This window comes from Colletotrichum paranaense (assembly GCF_030867605.1).
Source record: "Colletotrichum paranaense strain IMI 384185 chromosome Unknown Scaffold_4.1, whole genome shotgun sequence".
Classification (NCBI taxonomy): Eukaryota; Fungi; Ascomycota; class Sordariomycetes; order Glomerellales; family Glomerellaceae; genus Colletotrichum; species Colletotrichum paranaense.
The window spans coordinates 2,635,832-2,654,914 of record NW_026848962.1 but is presented as its reverse complement, the minus strand read 5'-3'; the positions used below and the strand labels follow the sequence as shown (position 1 = coordinate 2,654,914).

Here is a 19,083-nt window from a genome sequence, read left to right as displayed (position 1 = left end):
ACTCTATCTCTTCTCCATGGCTCGTTGCGCAACACCAATTTAGTGAGCAGAGCGGCGGGCCTTGCGGGAGCGGCGGCGCTTGCAGCCGGCACTGGGGGCCTTGGTAGGAGTAGCGACGGGAGCAGCAGCGGAGCTGGAGCTGGCAACGGGAGCAGCAGAGCTGACAGCGGTGGAGAGGGTGGTAGGCTTGGCAGCAGCGGCGGAGGTGGCGATGGGAGCAGCAGTGGTGGTGGCAGCAGCGGAGGTGGCGGCGGCGGCGGCGGTGGAAGAAGCAGCGGGAGCGGCAGAGGAGGCGGGGGAAGAGCCAGAGCCGGAGCCGCCGGTCCAGACCTCAGGGCCGGGAGCCTTGTAGGTGGAGGCATCGGCGTTGTAGAGGTTGAAGTGGATGCCGGCGTCGGTGTACTTGTAGCCGGTGGTGAAGTCGAAGTTCTGGGGAGGAACATCGGAGCCGGTACCAGTGATCTCGAACTGAGCGCAGGCGGGGTAGAACTGAGCACCGCGGGCAGGGTTGACATCGTAGGTGGTGTCGGACTCGTGGTGGGCAATGATCTCCTGGCGGACGAGGTACTTGCCAGCCTTCAGGGTAGAAGGAATGGTGACTGAGGGAGACATACCCTTGTTGGCAACAAGAGTCTCAACAGCCCACTTGCCGCCCTCGTAGGTAGACTCCTGGATCTTGGTCCAGATGGCCTCGGCACCGCTGCCCTCGGTGTAGGGGGCGATCCAGGTGCTGATGGGACCCTTGTGGGAAAGGTCGATGATGTCGTCACCACGGCTGTTGTGGTACCACTCGAACTTGAACTCGTCACCGGCAGCGGCCTTGACGAAGCCAGTCTGGGCCTTGGCACCGTTGACGTTGCAGACAATGGCGTCGCTGGTGATGTCCTTGACGGGGTTGTTGTTATCGGGGGAACGGATGTACTTGGTGGTACCGGTGCCGGTGGAACGGCCATCGCCCTGGTCGGCACCGTTGACCCAGACGTCAATGGTGAGGGTGTGGGCGGCAGAGTAGCCGACGAGGGTGGCAAGAGCCGCGGCGGTGAATGAGAACTGCATCTTGATGGTGATGGGGGGAGTTTTCGGTTGAAAAGTGGTTGGATTTGAAGTGAAAGTGTTACTGAGGTTGTGCTTAGTGAGCGTGGGCGAACGTCTAGTTCGTAAATGAGTGTATGGCACAGCCAACAAGAGAGAGACTTGAGTACAGGGAAAGAATGACACCGATGTGATGATGAAGAAGGAGGAGAGCAACAAGATGGTGTTCTGAAGCAGGACGAGGGACTTTTATAAGACGTGTCTATGCTGCTACGGTTGTATGTAATTAGAGCCCCATCCACAACATCTCCCGAGCCGTAGGGTAGGCCAGTAGCCCTTCTTTCCTGCTTCAATCTCGAATCATCTATGCCCATCTCCGACCCAGGCCCATCTAACCGCACTAAGTCGAGGTAGGCAGCCAATCTAGGATTGCATCTCGCCCCCCTCATCGCGCGGCTAGAGCTGGCGATTCCGTCAGTTGCCCAGCAAGACAGCCTGCTAGGGCCCCTGACCACTCCAAGTGGTCTTACACAGTAGTCCGCAATACAAAGTGTTGATGTGGACTCGTGGAGGGCAGGGATTTGCCCTGGCAGTGCGTATACTTCGATGGAGTCTTTCGTCTCATCCTCCTCTCCTGCCAAGAGCTGCAGGAACGCTGCAAGACGTAGAGAATGAGATGAGGCTAATGGGTCCGTGGGGTGTTCTGCCCGTGGATAACGTGTTGGATCCCGCCAGGCCCTGTCAAGCCCTGCTATTCGGCCGCAACCGAGGATGGATTCATTAATGAAGCCGTTGCGATTAAAGTGAGGATGGGGTCGTGAAACATGCAAACAGGGTGGTAGTGGATCGTGACGAGGCCCCTTGCAGCGGCGCGGCTAACCCAAACAACCTTCTTAGGCCTTGATTCCCGGGGTTGGAGCGACAGGAAGGCCCGGTCGAGTGGCCACACCCCCTCCAGGTCTCCGACAGGGGCACCCTCGAAGGACCATCATTCCCAAGCTGGTCAAGCACTCGCTTGAGAAACATGGTCGAAGAAATGGAGACTTTCTCGTTGGTGGCTGACTGCCCACTGGTGGACTTTGGAGCCACTTGACGGCTTGTCAACTCTGTAATCAGGCTTCTTGGGGAGCAGTGGGGAGGTGGCATTAATAAAGTAGAATGCAGAAGGAAGCAGATAATCGCCCAGTTTCAGGTCGTTGATGTACGACGCGGCGCTAGCATCGGCCATCACAAGTTGACCATAACCCTCAGAGCCTCAGAGTGCTACGTCGAATAGCATTGGACCAGTCTTGAGAGGCTAGATCTGGAATTTGACCTGCTTGCCAGATGCCTCCAGTATGGAATCTAAAGGGCTGATGAGAATTGGATACGGAATAATGGCAGAATCATTCGCAAGGGCAGCTCGCCCGCCACGGTAAGGGTACCCAAAGCGCGATCTCCATGAGATAGGTACTCCGTACATAAGAGTGTGATGGTTGAAGCAAAAATCAAGACCTGGGGAATGGGTGGGGAGAGTGGCACAGACAAGAGAAAGGGATCATTGGGAGATCGAGAGGATAGGAGAGAGCAAGAGAGAAAGCAGCGGAGATTATGGCGTGAAAATTGTGTCGGAGCCGGACCCGGACATGCACGTCAATCAATTTAGGGACCAGTTCTGGGAAGCTGGCTGGGACTCCGGGAGCCTTTGTTGAACCGAGCTGAGAAGCCAACCTGATCTGAGACGAACCGTGAGGCCGGTCTCTTGGTGAGTTGGTCCCACCACCAACTTCCGAGCCATAAAGCATGAGCTTTAGCCACTTGACTCGGGGATTGGACGAATTGTATTGTGTCTGTGGACGAGGGACGGGAAGTGGAGGTTGAAAAATACTGTGACGATGATGGCATGTATGGTTCAACAATCGTATGTTGCATGATCTTGCTGCTGACCACAGAACATCATTGCGACTCTGAGGTGTCTGCACTGTGCTGGGGGTCCAGTCAAGAGGGCTGGCCGTTGGATAGTCTAGCCGCTACGGCGAGCTAAGCGGCGAGAACCACACTCGCCTGTTTCCCTGTTCGGGTTCCTGGTGCCAGTGGCCGTCGAAGAATTAAACATACGGGCCAACATACTTCGTACAAGAAAGATTTGTCGAAGCGATAGAAGGAAACTGTGGGGGGTTTTTGCTACTCGACTGAAGAGCAAACTCGATAAAAAGGGGCCAATCCCTCCCAGGCTGGTATGTAGAGACCAGTGTCCATTTAGGCATGTGGCGGTGGAGATTGAGTACAAGTACGGAGTAGTGTAGAAGAAAACCATACTGGGTTCGGGAGACGGGCCAACTCGGGGGGCATGGCAAACTCATTTCGCAAGAACCTGGCAGATCCGCCCGATGTTGGTGGTGATGCCTGCTAGCAGGACTGCGGCGGTGCAGGTTTATTGAGTGACCTGCGGTAGGCATCGGAGTATTTGCGTCCCGTCTGCAATTTTCTCCCGTCCACCGCTCAATTCTTTGCGGTGTGCGTTAATAGGGGGCGGCCGAGGTGAGTAAGGTATGAGTTGTGATTGTGGGAACTTTGGAAGCTCGGAAAGATTCCAGGCCCCGGTTCTGCTGAATAAGGAAAACATCATCCGCGGGATCCGTAGACGGGGAGTCGCGGCAGTCCTTTACACGCGACGCACTCATACCCGTACCAAGACTTTAATATGCCTTCCAGGTTCGAAGTGAGGTGGACGTGTAAGGTATTAATAAGTTGCCAAAACTCTTCAGTCAGCCAAAAACGTAGTGTCACTGTGTCAGTCAAGCCTCGTGCCGGACTAAGACACGGGACCTGACAGCGCTTCTGAACCGAGCTTGTGTTAGATTGGCGATTGGTGTGGCTCTCAAAAGCAACGGTGTGTCTCTCTTACAGTTGCCCTCCACATGACGGTTCTTGGCAGCGACAAATAAACAACGTGTATCTCTCGTGCCGGTGGGTGCCGGTGGGAGGTGGAACTTGGGAGTGGACGTATGGGCAGCGCGGTGGTGTCCAACCAGGGAGAAAAAAAGACCAAAAAGGGGGGATATTGACAGCTCTGTCCCTATTCCGTGTGTCTGTGTACAAAATGGCGTAATAAGAGGGGGAAAGAGAGATAGGAGGATGAATGCAGGTGGATTATCAACAAAGAAGCATCGTGGACACGCACTATTGTCGACGTGGAAAAAGAGGGACGAATGTGGTCAAAATAAACACCATGCACAAGAGCACCACTTGTTATCCAGAAAAGCGGTTTACGGATACCTTAACGATAGAGTTATAGAAAACCTTGAACTCTATTGAGGAAAGACCTCTGTTTGTCGGCAAAATCGGCCAGGCACGGCAGGCGTTGCCGGATTCCCACCCTTTAACGCAGTATTTGTCGACGGCAAAAATGAGCCGGTGCGTGGACACTGGGCAGTCAATCATAGAAGCGGATCTTAAGGTTCTCTCGCTGCTGGGCATTGCCCTGTGCTCGCTTCAAATCGCATTCTGCTGCTCATTGCACTTAGGCTTTTTTTTCCATTTCTTCTTCTTGGCAGCCGGGGGGATATTCACTTATTCTTGCCTTAGTCAGCGAATGGGCGATTGAAGAGAGGTCATCATAGATGCCTTAAAATAGAACCCCAAGTCGCCAGGCACCAAACAGCTCTTATCTTATCGCAACCAGAACCTTCTCCAATCGTAACGTCACCGACGCAAATGTTCGTCGCGTACCGCCAACACCAATTCCCGGCGCATCGCACCTTCAATCGTTCTACGAATTGACCGAGAATAACCGAATATCAAGCCCCGAAAATCCTGCGGAATTCGAAAGAATACCTTTTATCGAAATGTCGGAACCTCAGAAGACTGCGACGGCCGCACCCGAAAAGGTCGACGAGACCTACACCGAGAGCAAGGCCAAGTTTGAAGGGTAGGCCGGCCTGCGTGTCACGTTCAACCTCGTGACAATCGCTCAAACATATTGCGTAGGAAGGCGAAGAGCGAGTACTTTGATCCTTGTCAAGAGCTTGCGCAGAAGAGCATCAAATGCCTGCACCGGAATGGGGGAGACAGGGCCATGTGCGGAGATTACTTTCAGTAAGTGGGAGTTGCTACCTTTTCTCTGTTGTTCAAGGCTCTTGGCCGCCTTCTGAGCTGCGCGAGAATACTGGACTGACTTGATATCCCAGAGCATACCGAGATTGCAAGAAGGCTTGGGTACGCTACCTTCCCTCCTCACTCCGTTGGCGCAGCTAGCCGTATTCTCAGACACTAATTCTATAGCAGTTCGACAAGCTCAAGGCAGACCGAAAGGCGCAGGGTGCTTGGTGGTGATGTGATGTGAATGGGTGTAAACGACGTTCGCCAATGCCGATATGATACCGAGACGATCCGAACCGAATCTAGTCGACAAACTTTTTGCGGGTGCAAGAAGATACGACATTGTACATTTTGTAAAACAACATGCATGCATGGAAAGGAGTATTCATGTGTATGAGTAATTCGGTCATGTTTCAAGATAGATACCAGCTCTTCTCTTTGTGTCTCGATGGCTGCCCTTAGACCAAATCTGCCATGTGTCTGCAGGCTAAGGTATCCAAGTCCAGGTAGTGCCCTGTAGAGACTTAGTCACTGCATGCTCGACAACGTGCGGAAGATGCGCCTCGTTTGATGATAGATTATGTGTCCCATCCAGTAGTCGACATGTCTCACTAGAAACCATAGCCAGCCCCGATCCGGGCTTGGAGGTTAATCGGCGACGTCGGCCGGATCGGCGTCGGGCTATCGGGAGGAGCGCGGCCGGCCAACGGCGCCGGAATCCCAAACGTGGGGGGTCGGCATTTCGGGAAGAGTATTTACCCGAGCAACCAATCAAGCAACACAATGCCCATCCCTAAACGTCTCACAAGCTCCTGCTGCACTCTTACAGCACAGTGCCCCTCCAAGCTAATTCTGCCCCGCCATCCGATCAGAAGCATCACCATGTCCTGGAACCGGCCTCAGCTGAGGAGCGGCACCGATCTGCAGCTGCAGTCGGCTTTCAATAACGGACAATGGGCCAACGCCATCCGTCTCGCGGAGCAGCGATTCCGGACCTTCAAGGATCCTTATTTTGAGGTTTGCTCTCACCTCACCGCCAAATGTGAACCCTAAAATAGAACTAACCGCATCATTCAGGCTGTCAAAATATGCGCAGAAAGTCAGTTGGACTCACCGTTGGAGAAGGCATCGCCCTTCATTGCTATCCGCAAGCTGGTTCAGGATCCGACTGCCGTGAGAGATCCTGACACTTTGGAGTTGCTTGAGTGGGCTTCAGAGGAGTTTATTGAGGACCGAGACTTTTCCGAGACCTTTGGCCCCCTGAAGCTGCGCTACGTAAAAGCCAAGCCCAAGGACAAAAATGGTGGAACGAGATGCTTGGAGTCATGTCTGCTACACTGGGATCTGGTTAGCGCACAGCAAGTGAGTTCATCTCTGTCCTGAGCCCATGAAGGATTGAAGATGCTGATGCAGGCAAACAGATTGCAGCAGTGCTCGACAAGTCATTCCCTCAAGAAAGGAGCTTCCTTTTCTGGAACATCGCCATTACGCATCTGCTAGCAGTGAGTTCTTGATACCCTCTCAACGCCAAGAAGCACGCTAATTCTGTGTGAGACCAATGAGCAATGTCCAGCTGGAAAGAAGCAGCTCTATGGTATGCTCGCTCTGAAGCAAATGCAGCGTGCCGCGCAATTTGCAGAACAGGTAAGATTGATGGCAGTAATCCATGATGGCGGCTAATCTAGCTGATAGAGCGGTGCCGAGAAGAACGGCGAAGTCTCCGACCGAGCCATCAAGACGGAAGAAGAGATCCTTCTCTTCTACCGCATTCTCGAGGCTCATGGTTCTACGGCTGAATGGGAGGCGGCTCTGAAGGGCCCAACCCTCAACCCTGTCTACCAATTCAGGAAAGGACGCAAAGACTTGTTTTTACAAGCGATAGAAGTTCTCGAGCGGAAGGGCCAGTGGAAAACTGTCTACGACCTGTGCAAGGACTGCCTGTCAACGACAGACGAAAACCAGAAATTGAGCCTCCTCGCCTGTGACTATGCGGTGTGGAAGAAATTCCTCAATGCCGCTGGCCAGATAGGACAGACCCAAGAGTAAGTTGGACACCTTTGATCGATGACAACTTTGGCTGATGGTAGCAGGGCTTCGATCGAGGTTTCCGAACTCATTAACCGCTTCCTGACTCAAGAGGGTGTACGATCCATCTATAAGCGCAACGTCCGTCTGGCCAAGGTTGAAGCAGCTTTCCTCTTCCCCAAGAGCACGCAGTCTAGCTCTGATGCCGCATCGAATGAATTCGAGGAATTGCGCCAATACATTGAGGTTGAGTGCGAATCGCCCGCCTGTTTCGACGACGTCAAGGGCTTTGTCGAGCGGTTGCCACCACAGGAGATCAAAGCACTGGCATACGAATTCCTCATTGGATTGTCAGAAGAGTCTCAGGACTCCGCGAGATCAGCATCTGTGAAGGCGCTTGCGTACAAGCTGCAGTACCTCGGACTATCTTCACCCAAGACCCTCGTTCGTGTCCCGAATGAGGATGTAAAGAAACCAAATGATTGGAAGTGTATAACTTGCAACACCACCAACAAGTCATCTACCTGCACCACCTGCGTCAAGAAACTCCTGGAGTCGACCTTGACTTTGTACTCCTCTCTCCTCAACTCTACTGAAATAGGCCACCTCGATTGTGTCCCGGAACTTGCTATCCTTGCAGCATCATGCTGTGTGAGGCTGAGCGGCGTGCACGAGCGTGGTATCGACAACCCTACTTCTCTTTCGAAGAACGGTAGACCTGACCGCTTGCTTCAAGCTGCCCTCATCATCGAAGACCAGCTCACCAGAACACCAAAGCACACCCGACTCACGTTGGTCCTTGTACGCATCTATCTTGTGCTTGGATGTGCTTCTCGTGCTCGCGAAGTGTGGGATACCGCAGACGTGAAGCGTACTATTATTGATTCGCTTGGCCCCTACTTCTTTGACCGTCTATCAACCATTGCGCCCACTTTAGTTCTACCACCAAATAGACCTGAGAGAGGGCTGATGCAGGGACTGAAATCCCACTACCGGGCGTCTCTCAAGCTGAGAATGCCTAGAAGGCTGGCTGATGCTTTCGAGGCCGAGAGCTACACTGCCATTCTCGATATCCCTAGCTACACCGAGCGGTTGAGGTCAAGCTGCACCCTGGTGATGGGATATGTGGAGGAGTCCCAAGCTGCTCGAGCGCTGGATATCCGCAGCGACTCGATCTTTGAAGAGCCGGCGATTGGTAAGTCATGACCAGGCTAACTTGGTTTCCCACGTCGTTCCACACGTCGTTCCCTCGTGCTGACTATTATTCGTAGAGGAAGTCACCGACAACTCTGTGCTGAACGAAGTCATCGACTACGGATCTGTGCCTAACCTCGAAGCTGCCTCGGGCCGCCCGATATACGACGTCCTGCGGCTAGGCCCTGATCCATCGGTATGTCCCCTTCCACTGTACTAGGTACCATTTCTAACGTCTCATCCAGAACCTGCGTTCCCACTTAGCCCTCGCCGCAGAAAAGTTCTTTGAGGTTATGACCTTCAAGCCCGCATCGTCTTACAAAGTGGCCAACGTTGCGCAGACGACCGCGGCAGAGCTGGCCTTCGTCCTGGAATCCCTTCAGAGGTTGGGCAACACCTTCAGCAGATTCCTCCACACTCGCGGAAAGAATCTCACTCAACAGGAGGAAACCTACTACGAAGTCGTTTCACTTCTGATCACCCTGATTCCCCTCTCCGTCTCCGCCAGTCGCAGCCCACCACCTCCCGAGCTTCTGGCAAGCATTGTGTCCGCGATCAAGTCTGGCCTGGAGGTCCTTCGCGCGCAAGCGCTATCGACGCCAGCTGATGCAGAAGGGTCCAAGACACTAATGATGCTGGGTTCACTCCACGGTCTGTCGATTCTTCGCGACGCTGCCGCCGCCGTGAAGCTAGCGACGTCTTACATAGTGACTTTCAATGACCGTGAGAAGGAGAGGGACCGTTCTGGGCAGAGTAACGTGCCCAAGGACGTGATGGCGCAAGTCAAGGCTCTCGAGAATGCGGCTAGCACTGCCTTCACGGAAGGCAAGGCACGGGTGGCTCTCCTGAAGCAGGAAAGCAACACACTGAATGCGAAACTGGGCTCTTGGACGTTTGAGACGGATTCTGGGGACGACTTGTCAAAACAGATACGCGAGGTGGCAGGTTCTCACGTTGGTGTTTGGTCACAGCGGGTGACCGACAGCTGGCGGACGAACGTGAAGGGTTGGGAATCGGTGCGATGGGAGTAAACGGCTCATTGCATTCATGATGTAGCCTATATCAACTCATTATTCTGTTTCAAGTTACCTAGAGTAGGAGGCTATCACTCATAAGCTCGGGAGCCCAAAAATAGAAAACCGTCATGTCGCACATCAAATGATTATTACGCCGAGTATGCCATTTTTGTAGCGCCTGCCATCCCAAAACTCCACGCAATGCTAAAGGGGCCACGCAAGCGGCCCGGGCCTTCCGGTAGCGCGGAAGCATATTCGTCTGATCGCTCCCGTGGTTGGGTGAACGCAACGCCTTCAATGCCTCCAGCGAACGGCTTAGTACACTCGATAAGCCTGTCGCTCAGTTGTACCCTGACTGACTTCCTCTCCTCTTGTGTTGGTTCTTACGCTGGAACTCTTCCTGCTCCTCGCGCAGGGTCATCCAGACCCAGAACCAGCATAACATCTCGAGGAAGGCAAAGGTCAAGAACACACGGTTCTTGAGGCCGTCACCGCCCCAAGTCGAAGGTGTATAGCGCGGATTATTCGACTGGACGGAGGGATGGGCGAAGCGACTGCCGCCTTTCGAGGTTCCGCCATAAAGGGGGGATGAAGGGCCGAAGAGGAAGGTGTAGAGGACAAAACCGAAGGACATGACCATACGAGTTGGTGCTATAATTGGGTTGTGAGAAACTGCTTCGAACTACCAGCATAAGAAGGAAAAGCACGTTGCTTACCCTGTGTTCCCCAGTGGTAGATCAACCAGACTTCTTCGGGCATGCTGAGGGTAACGAGGTCGCTGATGCCTAGTATCCCAAGCACGGCGGCGAGGAAAGCGAGGGCGGGAGACCTGTTTTCGAAGCTTCGCGCATGGGGCTTAAGAGGAGATGTTAGCGCTCGACCTTGTTACGAATGGACCATGAAGTGAAGCTTTGGAGACTTGCCATGCCCATCGACTCGCCCAGCACGTACACCATCGCCTGGTCTGCGATGGTCGCCGGGTTCGTCAGAAAGAAGTATGCGAGGGTGACATGGAAGAGGGAGAGGGAGGTAATGATTGTTTTCGCTGATATGATCGCCATGGTTACGGTTCCTTGCGATGCGCTGTATTCATCAAGGTGAGGGAACTAAAGCAAGCTCGTTGAGAAAGAGAGGGGGACAATTGACGTCGCAGTCGTAGGCGCAGTCGCGTCGGACAAGAAAAGAAATGGACCACCAGTCCAGCGCATGTCTTATCAGCAAGCAAACGAAGCGAAGTACCCAGGTAACCCTGTGGCTACGAGGCTTATCGATCTGGAGCTTCTCATTCGTCCCATCTACTGAGACGGGGCGAGGCTTCAGCGCCGTTCAGCGGTCTTCTAGTGGACCTCCTCCCTGCTAGCGCTGTCGTTCTTTCCAGCAGCTCGCTGAGCTAAACTTGCTTAAGCTGAAGGTGCAGCTTTGGTGGGGGGTGGGGTCCGTTCCTGATTGTGTCCTATGCCGGCCTGGGGGTTGAGGAGGGATGGAAGGTCCTGCAAACCATCGGGGGATTTTGTTCACTTGACCAAACGTCCCGGAGCTAGGTAACAAACCCCACCAACACTCTTCCCACCCGACTGCGATCCTCGAATCCATCACGGCCAAGATGGCAGCCGACACAGTCATGCCGCTCGAGAAAGCGAGGCACATCAAATACTGGCAACGCTGCCACAAGACCTTCCTCCCGCACCAGTATACGTCGTCCGACAGCACGCGCATAGCTCTCAGCTTCTTCATCCTCGCCGCCCTCGACATACTCTCCCCCTCCGAGCCGACCAAGGATGCCCCCCATCTCCTCACACCCGCCGACCGAGCTGCCGCGCGCAAGTTCGTTCTGGGTCTCTACCACCCCGGCGGCGGCTTCTGCGGCTCTCCGAACCATGCTCTGCCAAGCGACTTATACGCCGGCTGGGACTTTGAAAAGGCAACGCCTAGAACGAGGAATGCGAGCTCGGCGAATCTGGCCTCGACATACTTTGCATTGTTGATCTTGGCCATTGTCGCGGACGGGCCAGAGGAAGCCAAGAGCGCCTTTGCGGGCGTGGATCGCGTTGCGACGTTGCGGTGGTTGAGGCGGCTGCAGAGGACCGATGGCAGCTTTGGCGAGCTCGTGCTGGACGACGGGGCCATTGCTGGCGGGAGGGACATGCGGCTATGCTTTCTGGCCGCCACGATACGGTGGGCTCTACGGGGCGATGCCAAGGAGGGAGACGAGGACTGGGTGGAGGACATTGACGTTGATGGCCTCGTTCGGCACATCCGCCAAGGACAGACCTATGACGGTGGAGTCGCTGAGAGCTCCCATGCAAACGAGTCTCATGGTACGCTCCTGCTACAATGGTGATGATGCTGAATACGTGAAGCTGATATGAGGTTTGAAGCTGGCTACGCATGGTGCGCCGTCAGCGCGCTGGTCCTCCTCGATCGACCCCCAGACCAGAGTGGAACTCCACACGACAGCCAGATACTTCAGCAAGGCGTCCCTGATGCGTCCCTGTTGGTCAAGTTCCTGGTGTACCGCCAGTTCGAATACCTCGAGAAAGAAGACGACTCGGACGATCCCGACCATGCCAACTTTGCGCTGCCCGCGTCGTTGAGCGAGCTGACATTGGATCCAAACCTGCGCTTCGTTGGGTTCAATGGAAGGTGTAACAAGGTCGCGGACACATGCTATTGCTGGTGGGTAGGAGGGACACTACAGGTACAAGGAATATAGATTGTCGACTGCCAAGGGCCACGGTTTGCTGACGTTTTTAAGATGCTTGGTCACACCGATCTCATTGACGCCGAGCCGTCACGACGCTTCATCACCAAAAAAACACAACATCTCATCGGTGGGTTCTCTAAGTATCCTGGAGGCCCGCCAGACATTTTCCACGGATTCCTTGGACTAGCTGCACTCGCCATCATGGGAGACGCAGACCTAAAGCCATTCGATGCGTCCGTATGCGCGACAGACGCGACTATGCGTAATATCATATTTGCGAGAAACGGGCTCATCGAGACTACCAAGGCCATCAAGAAGACCTGAACTTGATAGACGCTATATCTCGGCGTAATGTGATCTACTTGCGCGCATTCGCTGACGGGAGGCTGGGAACTAACGCAAAGCACAATGACAGAATAACAGCGAGGTTTAGACATCGTTATAGAGAAATACATCAAGCGTTGACTCGAGGTTTTATCTTCACTGCAAAAGAAATATCAACACCCTTTGTTTGGTACAAGGTATCCTCTAAGTATAGTACAAGTCGCCAAAGGGGAATATACAGAAAAGAAGAAAAAAACACTATGAAAGCTTTTGCCTGGACTCGTTCCTTGGAGCGTGTTTGATCAAACTCGCAGTAAACATTGTATTTGAGGAGAAAAAAGTGGCCATCATCCTCCTTGATGGACGGCAGAAAGGGTAGTTGGGGTTGATCATGTCGGGACAGGGGCGGCTGATGCTTTTGGCGTTACCGGAGGAGCATCTTCCTCCTTCTCCTCCGCCTGCTCTGCCAGTGCCTCTGTCTCGCTGTCTTCAATAATTTGCTCCTCGATGCGCTCTCCTGGCCCCCCAACAACGGGGCTGAAAGCGTCAACCTCCTCGATTTCTTCTTCCGCTTCTTCGCCTTCTTCCTCTTCCTGGATGGGAGCTTCGCCCGACCGTCGTCCGAGTCCAGAAGCACTTGCACTGCGTGAATGGTTGGAACTTGTGCTTCGAGAGCTGCCGCCCCCTCCTCCGCCACCGCCTGCGCTGCCACCTCCGCCAAAGGCCAGCATCGGACCCTTGAAGATGTTCCGCTTTCGCTTGGCAAATTGGATGCCCCCTCCCAGGGCAAAGGGATTAGGCGAGCCTGGAGCCTGCATTCCTGACGTTACCGGTGGGGGAGGCATGCCCTCATTGAATAGAGCAAGGGGAGCCGGGGGACCTGGCCCTCGAACTAGACGGATATTCGACGGGAAGGCGGTCGCGGTGGGAGTCGCTGGAAGAACTTTGACAGAGTGATGAGGCGACTGCCCGCGCTGGAGAGTGTTCTTGGACATGGAAGTCGAGACCGATCCGTTTGAGCTTGTTGATGAAGCTTTGGAATGAGAGTGATGATGATGAGGCATCGAACGAATGGACGAGACCGATGAAGAAGTGGACTTTCGGCCTCTCAACCCTGCCGAAGAGCGCCGCATCGTAGTTCGTGGGGTCATGGGAGACGGCGACAGCGATTGTCGCTTGTAAGATGTTGTGATTCGGGACGGTACCCGCGAGGGGACGGAGCCTCCACCCGAGGCCGGACTGCTGAAGCCTCCAGACCCTCCGTGGCTTGGCAGTGCCTTGTTGGCATGGCCATTAGCCACTACGCCACGAGGCAATCCGGCCTTTCCTTGAGGTACGCCAGCATCCGTTGTTGGGTACTTGCTCGTCTGCGGCCGAGGACTCGTGTCCTTGGAGTGTTTACTGCTGCTGCCGGCAACACTGCCGTTTTTATCGACCAGGTTAGGCGTTGAGTGACTCCCTCTCTTATTCGCGTGCCGTCCCCTACGGGTGTTCTCGAAGAACCAGTGTGTCCAGTTCTTCCAATGCGCAATGATGGCCTGTGAGGGCTTCTTGCGAACCTTTTGTTGTTGTTCAGGTGGTCGCTCTGGCGTCCCATTAGCCGCCAAAGCTTCCGAAGTGGTCACTAGATGAAGGGTCGAACCCCGAGATCGTGCGCTGCGGATCACGCCCTCCTTAGGGGGCGGAACCGGGCGACGATGTCTAGACGTACTGGCAGACCGGATTGAGTCCTTATCGATTGGTGGAGGTGGTTCCTCTGTATCTGGACTTCCGTTTTCCTTGCTGTGCTCGGGCAGGCCGGGCAAGTCCCCCAAGTCGGCGTAATGCGCGCTTCTTCTCTCTGACCGGCCTCTTGTCCGTGGTGTGATAGGGCCGTCTTCAAGTCTGATGAAGCGGTTTGTCAGCCCGCCGTCCTCATCGACCTCTTGCAACACAGGCGCAATCCGCTCGAGTCTGCTGGATGCGGCGGACAGACGGCGCAAGCTCCTATTCTCGGCCTCTCTTTCCCGCCGTTTCCTCTCTCTTCTCTTGACTTTTCGCTGCTCCTTTTCAATAAGCAGCGTCCACCAGCCAGCCAAAGCGTCACAGCGCTGCGCAAGCACGCTTTCGATGACGGAGTCAATATCGACACCTGCTCCCCGCATGCGCTGAAGAGTCTCCTTCTCTAGATGCGTTGAAAAAGGCGGAGGCCTTTGCAGTTTTAGGATCGCTTGTTGTGCTGGGGAATGTTCGGCAAGGAAAGGATTGGTGAGGATGTCGGGGAGGGAGGGTCGGAGTAGGGGTCGCTTAGAGAGCAAAGACTTGAGTAACGGAATGGCGGCAGTTGGGAGATGGTCGGGGAACTTCGGTTCCTCGCTGAGGATCTTTGTACGTGTAACGTTGTCGTCGTCATCGTCGAACGGTAGCTCTCCGCATAGTAGGGCATATAGGATAACGCCAAGACTCCAGACATCGACCTTTTCTCCAGCGTACTTTTCGCCTTTCAGCATTTCGGGTGCCGAGTAGCATATTGTGCCGCAGAATGTCTGCAAATAGTTCGCTTTCCCCTCGTATTCTCTTGTGAAACCAAAATCTACAAGCTTGACGTTTTCGTGCTTGTCGAACAGGATGTTTTCCAGCTTGAGGTCGCGGTGGACACATGATTGTTGATGTACGTATGCCACAGCGCCAACGAGTTGGGCAAAAATCTTCTGGACTTTGTGGACGGGAAGGGGGCCATGTTCGAGGAGGTAGTTGTAAAGCTCGTCGCCTATCGAGTCTTTGTCAATCATCGTTTCTGTATTAGCAATAAAACGATAAAGCCTACCAGCACAGTATTCCAATACCAGCCACACCAGATTCTCCGTGACTATGACCTCGTACAACCTGGCAATATGTGGATGGACGAATTGTCGATGGTGATGTATTTCGCGTGCGAGATTCGAGTCGCCTTTATTTGCGGATTTGAGGACGACCTATACCCCAGTCAATGAGTATAACCAGCCCAGACTCGACAGTATTGCCCCAGCACGCATGTCGGCCGTTGCCTACCTTGGAGCCATTGGTGAGCTTGTGGGAGGCCAAGTAAACCTTGCCAAAGGAACCCTTTCCGATGAGACGACCGAGAGTGTAGTTGCCGACGGAGCTGAGGTCTTTGTTGGAGAACTCGCTGGAAGCAGCAGAGGTTAGCCTAGGATTCACACCGGAGCGGGCGGATAGTGGAACTCACTCGAGGAGCTCCTGGTACGAGCGAGCAAGCTGTCATAGTAGTATTAGCCAAATGGCCGACTTGGTGGAACACGACGCAGGGCGATTGGGAGGACTGCGAAACAAAAAGATGGGTGGCATGATGGATAGTGGTATTTTTTGGGCGACGCACCTTGGCCTTGCGACCCAGGGCCTCAGCGTTTCCTCTGTTGGCCTGCATCCCTCCGCAAGGCGATGACCAGGCACGTCAAAGCCGACCGAAGCGAAGCCGGGCAAAGTGGGCGGACGGGCTCAGGCGAGACTCGACAGACTTATGGAATCGGGGTTTGGGTCCGGGCAAGCGTGAGGAGGTTTAGGATCGACTTTCGGGAGCCCACGGTGGCGCGCAAAGAGTGCAAGCTGCATCTAGAAGGGACAAGATGGGCGGAACAGATCGAATGGGCCTGCGAGGAGTCGAGTGCGCGTGGGAAAGATCGGTGGAAGGGATCACGGGGTAGCAATTGAAGCTGTTGGTGAGCGCAAGTTGAGGTTGGTAGCTCCAGGATCGTGGAATGCAATGGCTGGGGAAGTTTGCTGGGTTCACGAACGACCCCTGTCTGCAAAGGTAGTGTACTACTACCTTAGGCGGTGCTCATCAATCGGTTGCTGGATTGCTGCTAAGGAGCGTTAGGTATGGCGAGGCAATGCGAGCAAGAAGTGAGGACGGGGAACGAAACAGACCAGGTACCTGGGGGAGGTACCCCCATTTCAGCGCTCCAATCCAACTGCGTCCCAGAGAGGCAAGGTGCAGCGGCCAAGTGGGTCGCCCAGCGGTGGACACACGACCAAAGGCACATCACCTCGAGCAGATATCTACTGCACAGTAGGTACCTTGATACATACTAAGGAATCCTTGGTAGGCACCTCAAGACGAGGAAAGAGTTGCAACATTTACATCAACGATAAGGTAAAATCCTGGTGGGGTGCAGACTGGAACTCGATGTCCACTGAGTTTGCCCAAGATTGGCAGATCCGGGGAAAGAGCGGGCGGACCTGTTCCCTCAGCGGCGTGGAATTCTGCAAAGGTAAGGAATATCTAGCACTGCCAACTGCCATTGAACTCCCCAGATTGGACACTCCCGTCTACGCATCCCCGTATCTCGTTCTTGACTGGGCTTTGGTAATTGGTTTTCAGTGTCTCGGACCGCCTGGATTAACCATTAAAGACAGCTGTGCTCAACGTCATTACCTAGGTATAAGAAGGATAGTATTTGGCCGTTTGCAAATAAGAGATGGTCACGTTGGCCACATCTTAAAACGTTTCGTTTCAGTCGCTTTGCACAGATTGCAACAAGAGCTTTGATACTACCGGTAGAGGCTGGTTAAGGTAGACTAAGTACCTAAGATGGGCGGCTCATAATTAGGTAGGTACCTAAAACCAGGCACATTGCTTGCTACCACTAATGATATTCTTCACCATTGGGAGCCTGACGCGGGAGAAACAGCACCTCAGCTAGACGGCAGCAGTGCAGTCAAGTGGATTGCGAGCACTTCAGTGTCCAAATGTGTGTAAGCATCACTATCCCCAAGTCTACCTCGTTTGTCTGAGACGCTCGCTGAGACTGCACTGATGAAGCTCTCTCCCCCCCACCGCCATCTCATTGGATCGAGGGACCAACCTGGAAAGCTTGGATCATCTCCCGCCCCTGCGGGAACATGGGGGTGGCTGACGGGGAACAGTCCGTGCTCGTGGCTGGAGCCAATGACGGGAGCTTGGGATGGAATGACCTCATTCTCAGACCTCGCACCTCAGCCTGCACTCTGCAGATATCTGACTCTTATCACTCATATCGCTCACTTTATCGCACTTCCCGTCACCGTGATTGAGGCTTGAGCTCCCAGGCTTACCTTACCAGGTCGATCTCCGCCCACTTCGTTCCGACACCGCTCCGTTTGCGGTTGCACCATAGCCAAGTCTCCGGGAAACTCTCGCGCCCGCCGCCGGCCATTGATGATTTGTAGCGGCGACCAATCTCTCCAATTGAGACCTACATCCTTTGATCAATGCTTGTGAGCCGTCAAAAGCAGCCAAATTTTCTATAGGCTTGAAGCTCCGCCACCACCATGCGTGTTTCTCAGCTCATGACCTTGAGCTCTGTGCTCTCCCTTGCCGCCGCCTCTCGCATCCAGCAGCCCATCGGCGTCGAATCTTCCCCGCCAACGCCTCACTCACCCTCATCCGCCGCTCCTTCCTGGCGCGACAACCTCATCTCTTTACATCGATCCCTCATTGAGATCCCCTCCATCTCAGGCAATGAGAGCGCCGCCGGGAAGTTCTTGGTCGATTATCTGACCGGCCGCGGCTATGTCTCCTCTCTGCAATTCCTGCCACCGCGCAACAACAACACGGAAGAGACCCCGAGGTTCAATGTCCTGGCCTGGAAGACGAACCGACGCCAGCCCACAACTCGCGTTGTAGTCACTTCGCACTACGATGTTGTGCCGCCTCATATTCCTTACGGCATATCCGATGACAAAATCACTCCCGACACTCGTATTAGTGGAAGAGGAAGCGTTGACGCCAAGGCTAGTGTTGCGGCTCAGATCATTGCTCTCGAGGACCTGTTCGAGGCCGGCAAAGTCAACCCCGAAGATGCCATGCTCTTATTTGTGATTGGTGAGGAGGACACTGGCGATGGAATGCGTTTCTTTTCCGATTCCCTCCAGGCAGCCGACCCGCCGGTGCAATTTGAATCCGTCATCTTCGGAGAGCCTACAGAGAATAAGCTCGCTTGCGGTCACAAGGGCGGTGTCTTTTGCGATATCTCGGCCAAGGGCGTCGCTGGACACTCTGGCTACCCATGGCTCGGCAAGTCGGCCAACGAAATCATGATCAAGGCCCTCGCCAAGATTATCACGACAGATCTCGGAAGCACTGACAAGTGGGGCAACACCACCGTCAATGTTGGCCAGTTCAACGGCGGCGTTGCTCAGAATGTCATTCCTGCCTCTGCTCTGGCAAGGATCGCGGTTCGGGTTGCCATTGGCCCCGAAAAGGACGGCGGCAACATTGTCAAACAGAGAATCCAGAAGATTCTCGACGAAACCGATGCCGAGTCCCTCGAGTTGACCTGCACCCACGGATATGGCGTGGTGGAGGCCAACTGTGACGTTGATGGTGAGACCCATGCACTTTAACCAAGCAACCTGTGCAGTCTGAATAATTACTGACGACTCATCATCCAGGATTTGACACCCTTGTGGCCAACTATGGAACTGACATTCCTAACCTCAAGGGCTCGCACACTCGCTACCTGTATGGACCAGGCACGATTTTGGTTGCACATGGCCGCAACGAAAATATCACCGTTGCCGAGCTTGAGGAATCCGTGGGAGGTTACCAAAAGTTGATCCTGCATGCTCTCAAGGACTCTGCTTAGTATCATGCGACAATCTTGAAGCAGTGTCCTGCTAATACGCTATATCCCCTATAGACAAAATTCAATTTTGAACATACATCGGGCTCCAGCTTCAGCTCCAGTC

The 19,083-nt window shown here is 54.2% G+C and overlaps 8 protein-coding genes across 8 annotated transcripts; 4 read left to right on the top strand and 4 right to left on the bottom strand.

The window, feature by feature from the left end:
- Positions 1–39: 39 nt before the first annotated feature.
- CPAR01_05890 (glycosyl hydrolase family 61) lies at positions 40–1,056 on the bottom strand (the record flags this gene model as incomplete). The annotated part of the gene is made up of 1 exon (XM_060490166.1): positions 40–1,056. The coding sequence occupies one exon, from the start codon at positions 1,054–1,056 to the stop codon at positions 40–42; it is 1,017 nt and encodes a 338-aa protein (XP_060351632.1).
- Positions 1,057–2,519: 1,463 nt separating this feature from the next.
- Positions 2,520–3,014, bottom strand: CPAR01_05889 (uncharacterized protein; the record flags this gene model as incomplete). The annotated part of the gene is made up of 1 exon (XM_060490165.1): positions 2,520–3,014. A coding segment is annotated over one exon (495 nt), but the record flags the coding sequence as incomplete, so codon positions are not given.
- Positions 3,015–4,859: 1,845 nt separating this feature from the next.
- Positions 4,860–5,346, top strand: CPAR01_05888 (cytochrome c oxidase-assembly factor cox-23; the record flags this gene model as incomplete). The annotated part of the gene is made up of 4 exons (XM_060490164.1): positions 4,860–4,942; positions 5,002–5,109; positions 5,202–5,229; positions 5,299–5,346. The coding sequence occupies 4 exons, from the start codon at positions 4,860–4,862 to the stop codon at positions 5,344–5,346; spliced, it is 267 nt and encodes an 88-aa protein (XP_060351630.1).
- A 549-nt stretch (positions 5,347–5,895) lies between these two features.
- Positions 5,896–9,362, top strand: CPAR01_05887 (N-acetyltransferase B complex non catalytic subunit; the record flags this gene model as incomplete). The annotated part of the gene is made up of 8 exons (XM_060490163.1): positions 5,896–6,129; positions 6,190–6,474; positions 6,534–6,614; positions 6,667–6,756; positions 6,805–7,154; positions 7,203–8,332; positions 8,409–8,527; positions 8,577–9,362. The coding sequence occupies 8 exons, from the start codon at positions 5,896–5,898 to the stop codon at positions 9,360–9,362; spliced, it is 3,075 nt and encodes a 1,024-aa protein (XP_060351629.1).
- A 325-nt stretch (positions 9,363–9,687) lies between these two features.
- Positions 9,688–10,408, bottom strand: CPAR01_05886 (uncharacterized protein; the record flags this gene model as incomplete). The annotated part of the gene is made up of 3 exons (XM_060490162.1): positions 9,688–9,998; positions 10,064–10,188; positions 10,299–10,408. The coding sequence occupies 3 exons, from the start codon at positions 10,406–10,408 to the stop codon at positions 9,688–9,690; spliced, it is 546 nt and encodes a 181-aa protein (XP_060351628.1).
- Positions 10,409–10,950: 542 nt separating this feature from the next.
- On the top strand, positions 10,951–12,375 carry CPAR01_05885 (prenyltransferase and squalene oxidase; the record flags this gene model as incomplete). The annotated part of the gene is made up of 3 exons (XM_060490161.1): positions 10,951–11,665; positions 11,708–12,045; positions 12,103–12,375. 3 exons carry the CDS (start codon positions 10,951–10,953, stop codon positions 12,373–12,375), a joined length of 1,326 nt encoding a protein of 441 aa, XP_060351627.1.
- A 389-nt stretch (positions 12,376–12,764) lies between these two features.
- On the bottom strand, positions 12,765–15,781 carry CPAR01_05884 (uncharacterized protein; the record flags this gene model as incomplete). Its single annotated transcript, XM_060490160.1, has 4 exons — positions 12,765–15,329; positions 15,406–15,523; positions 15,584–15,612; positions 15,734–15,781. 4 exons carry the CDS (start codon positions 15,779–15,781, stop codon positions 12,765–12,767), a joined length of 2,760 nt encoding a protein of 919 aa, XP_060351626.1.
- A 1,883-nt stretch (positions 15,782–17,664) lies between these two features.
- CPAR01_05883 (uncharacterized protein) lies at positions 17,665–18,980 on the top strand (the record flags this gene model as incomplete). The annotated part of the gene is made up of 2 exons (XM_060490159.1): positions 17,665–18,718; positions 18,787–18,980. The coding sequence occupies 2 exons, from the start codon at positions 17,665–17,667 to the stop codon at positions 18,978–18,980; spliced, it is 1,248 nt and encodes a 415-aa protein (XP_060351625.1).
- Between the last annotated feature and the right edge of the window lie 103 nt (positions 18,981–19,083).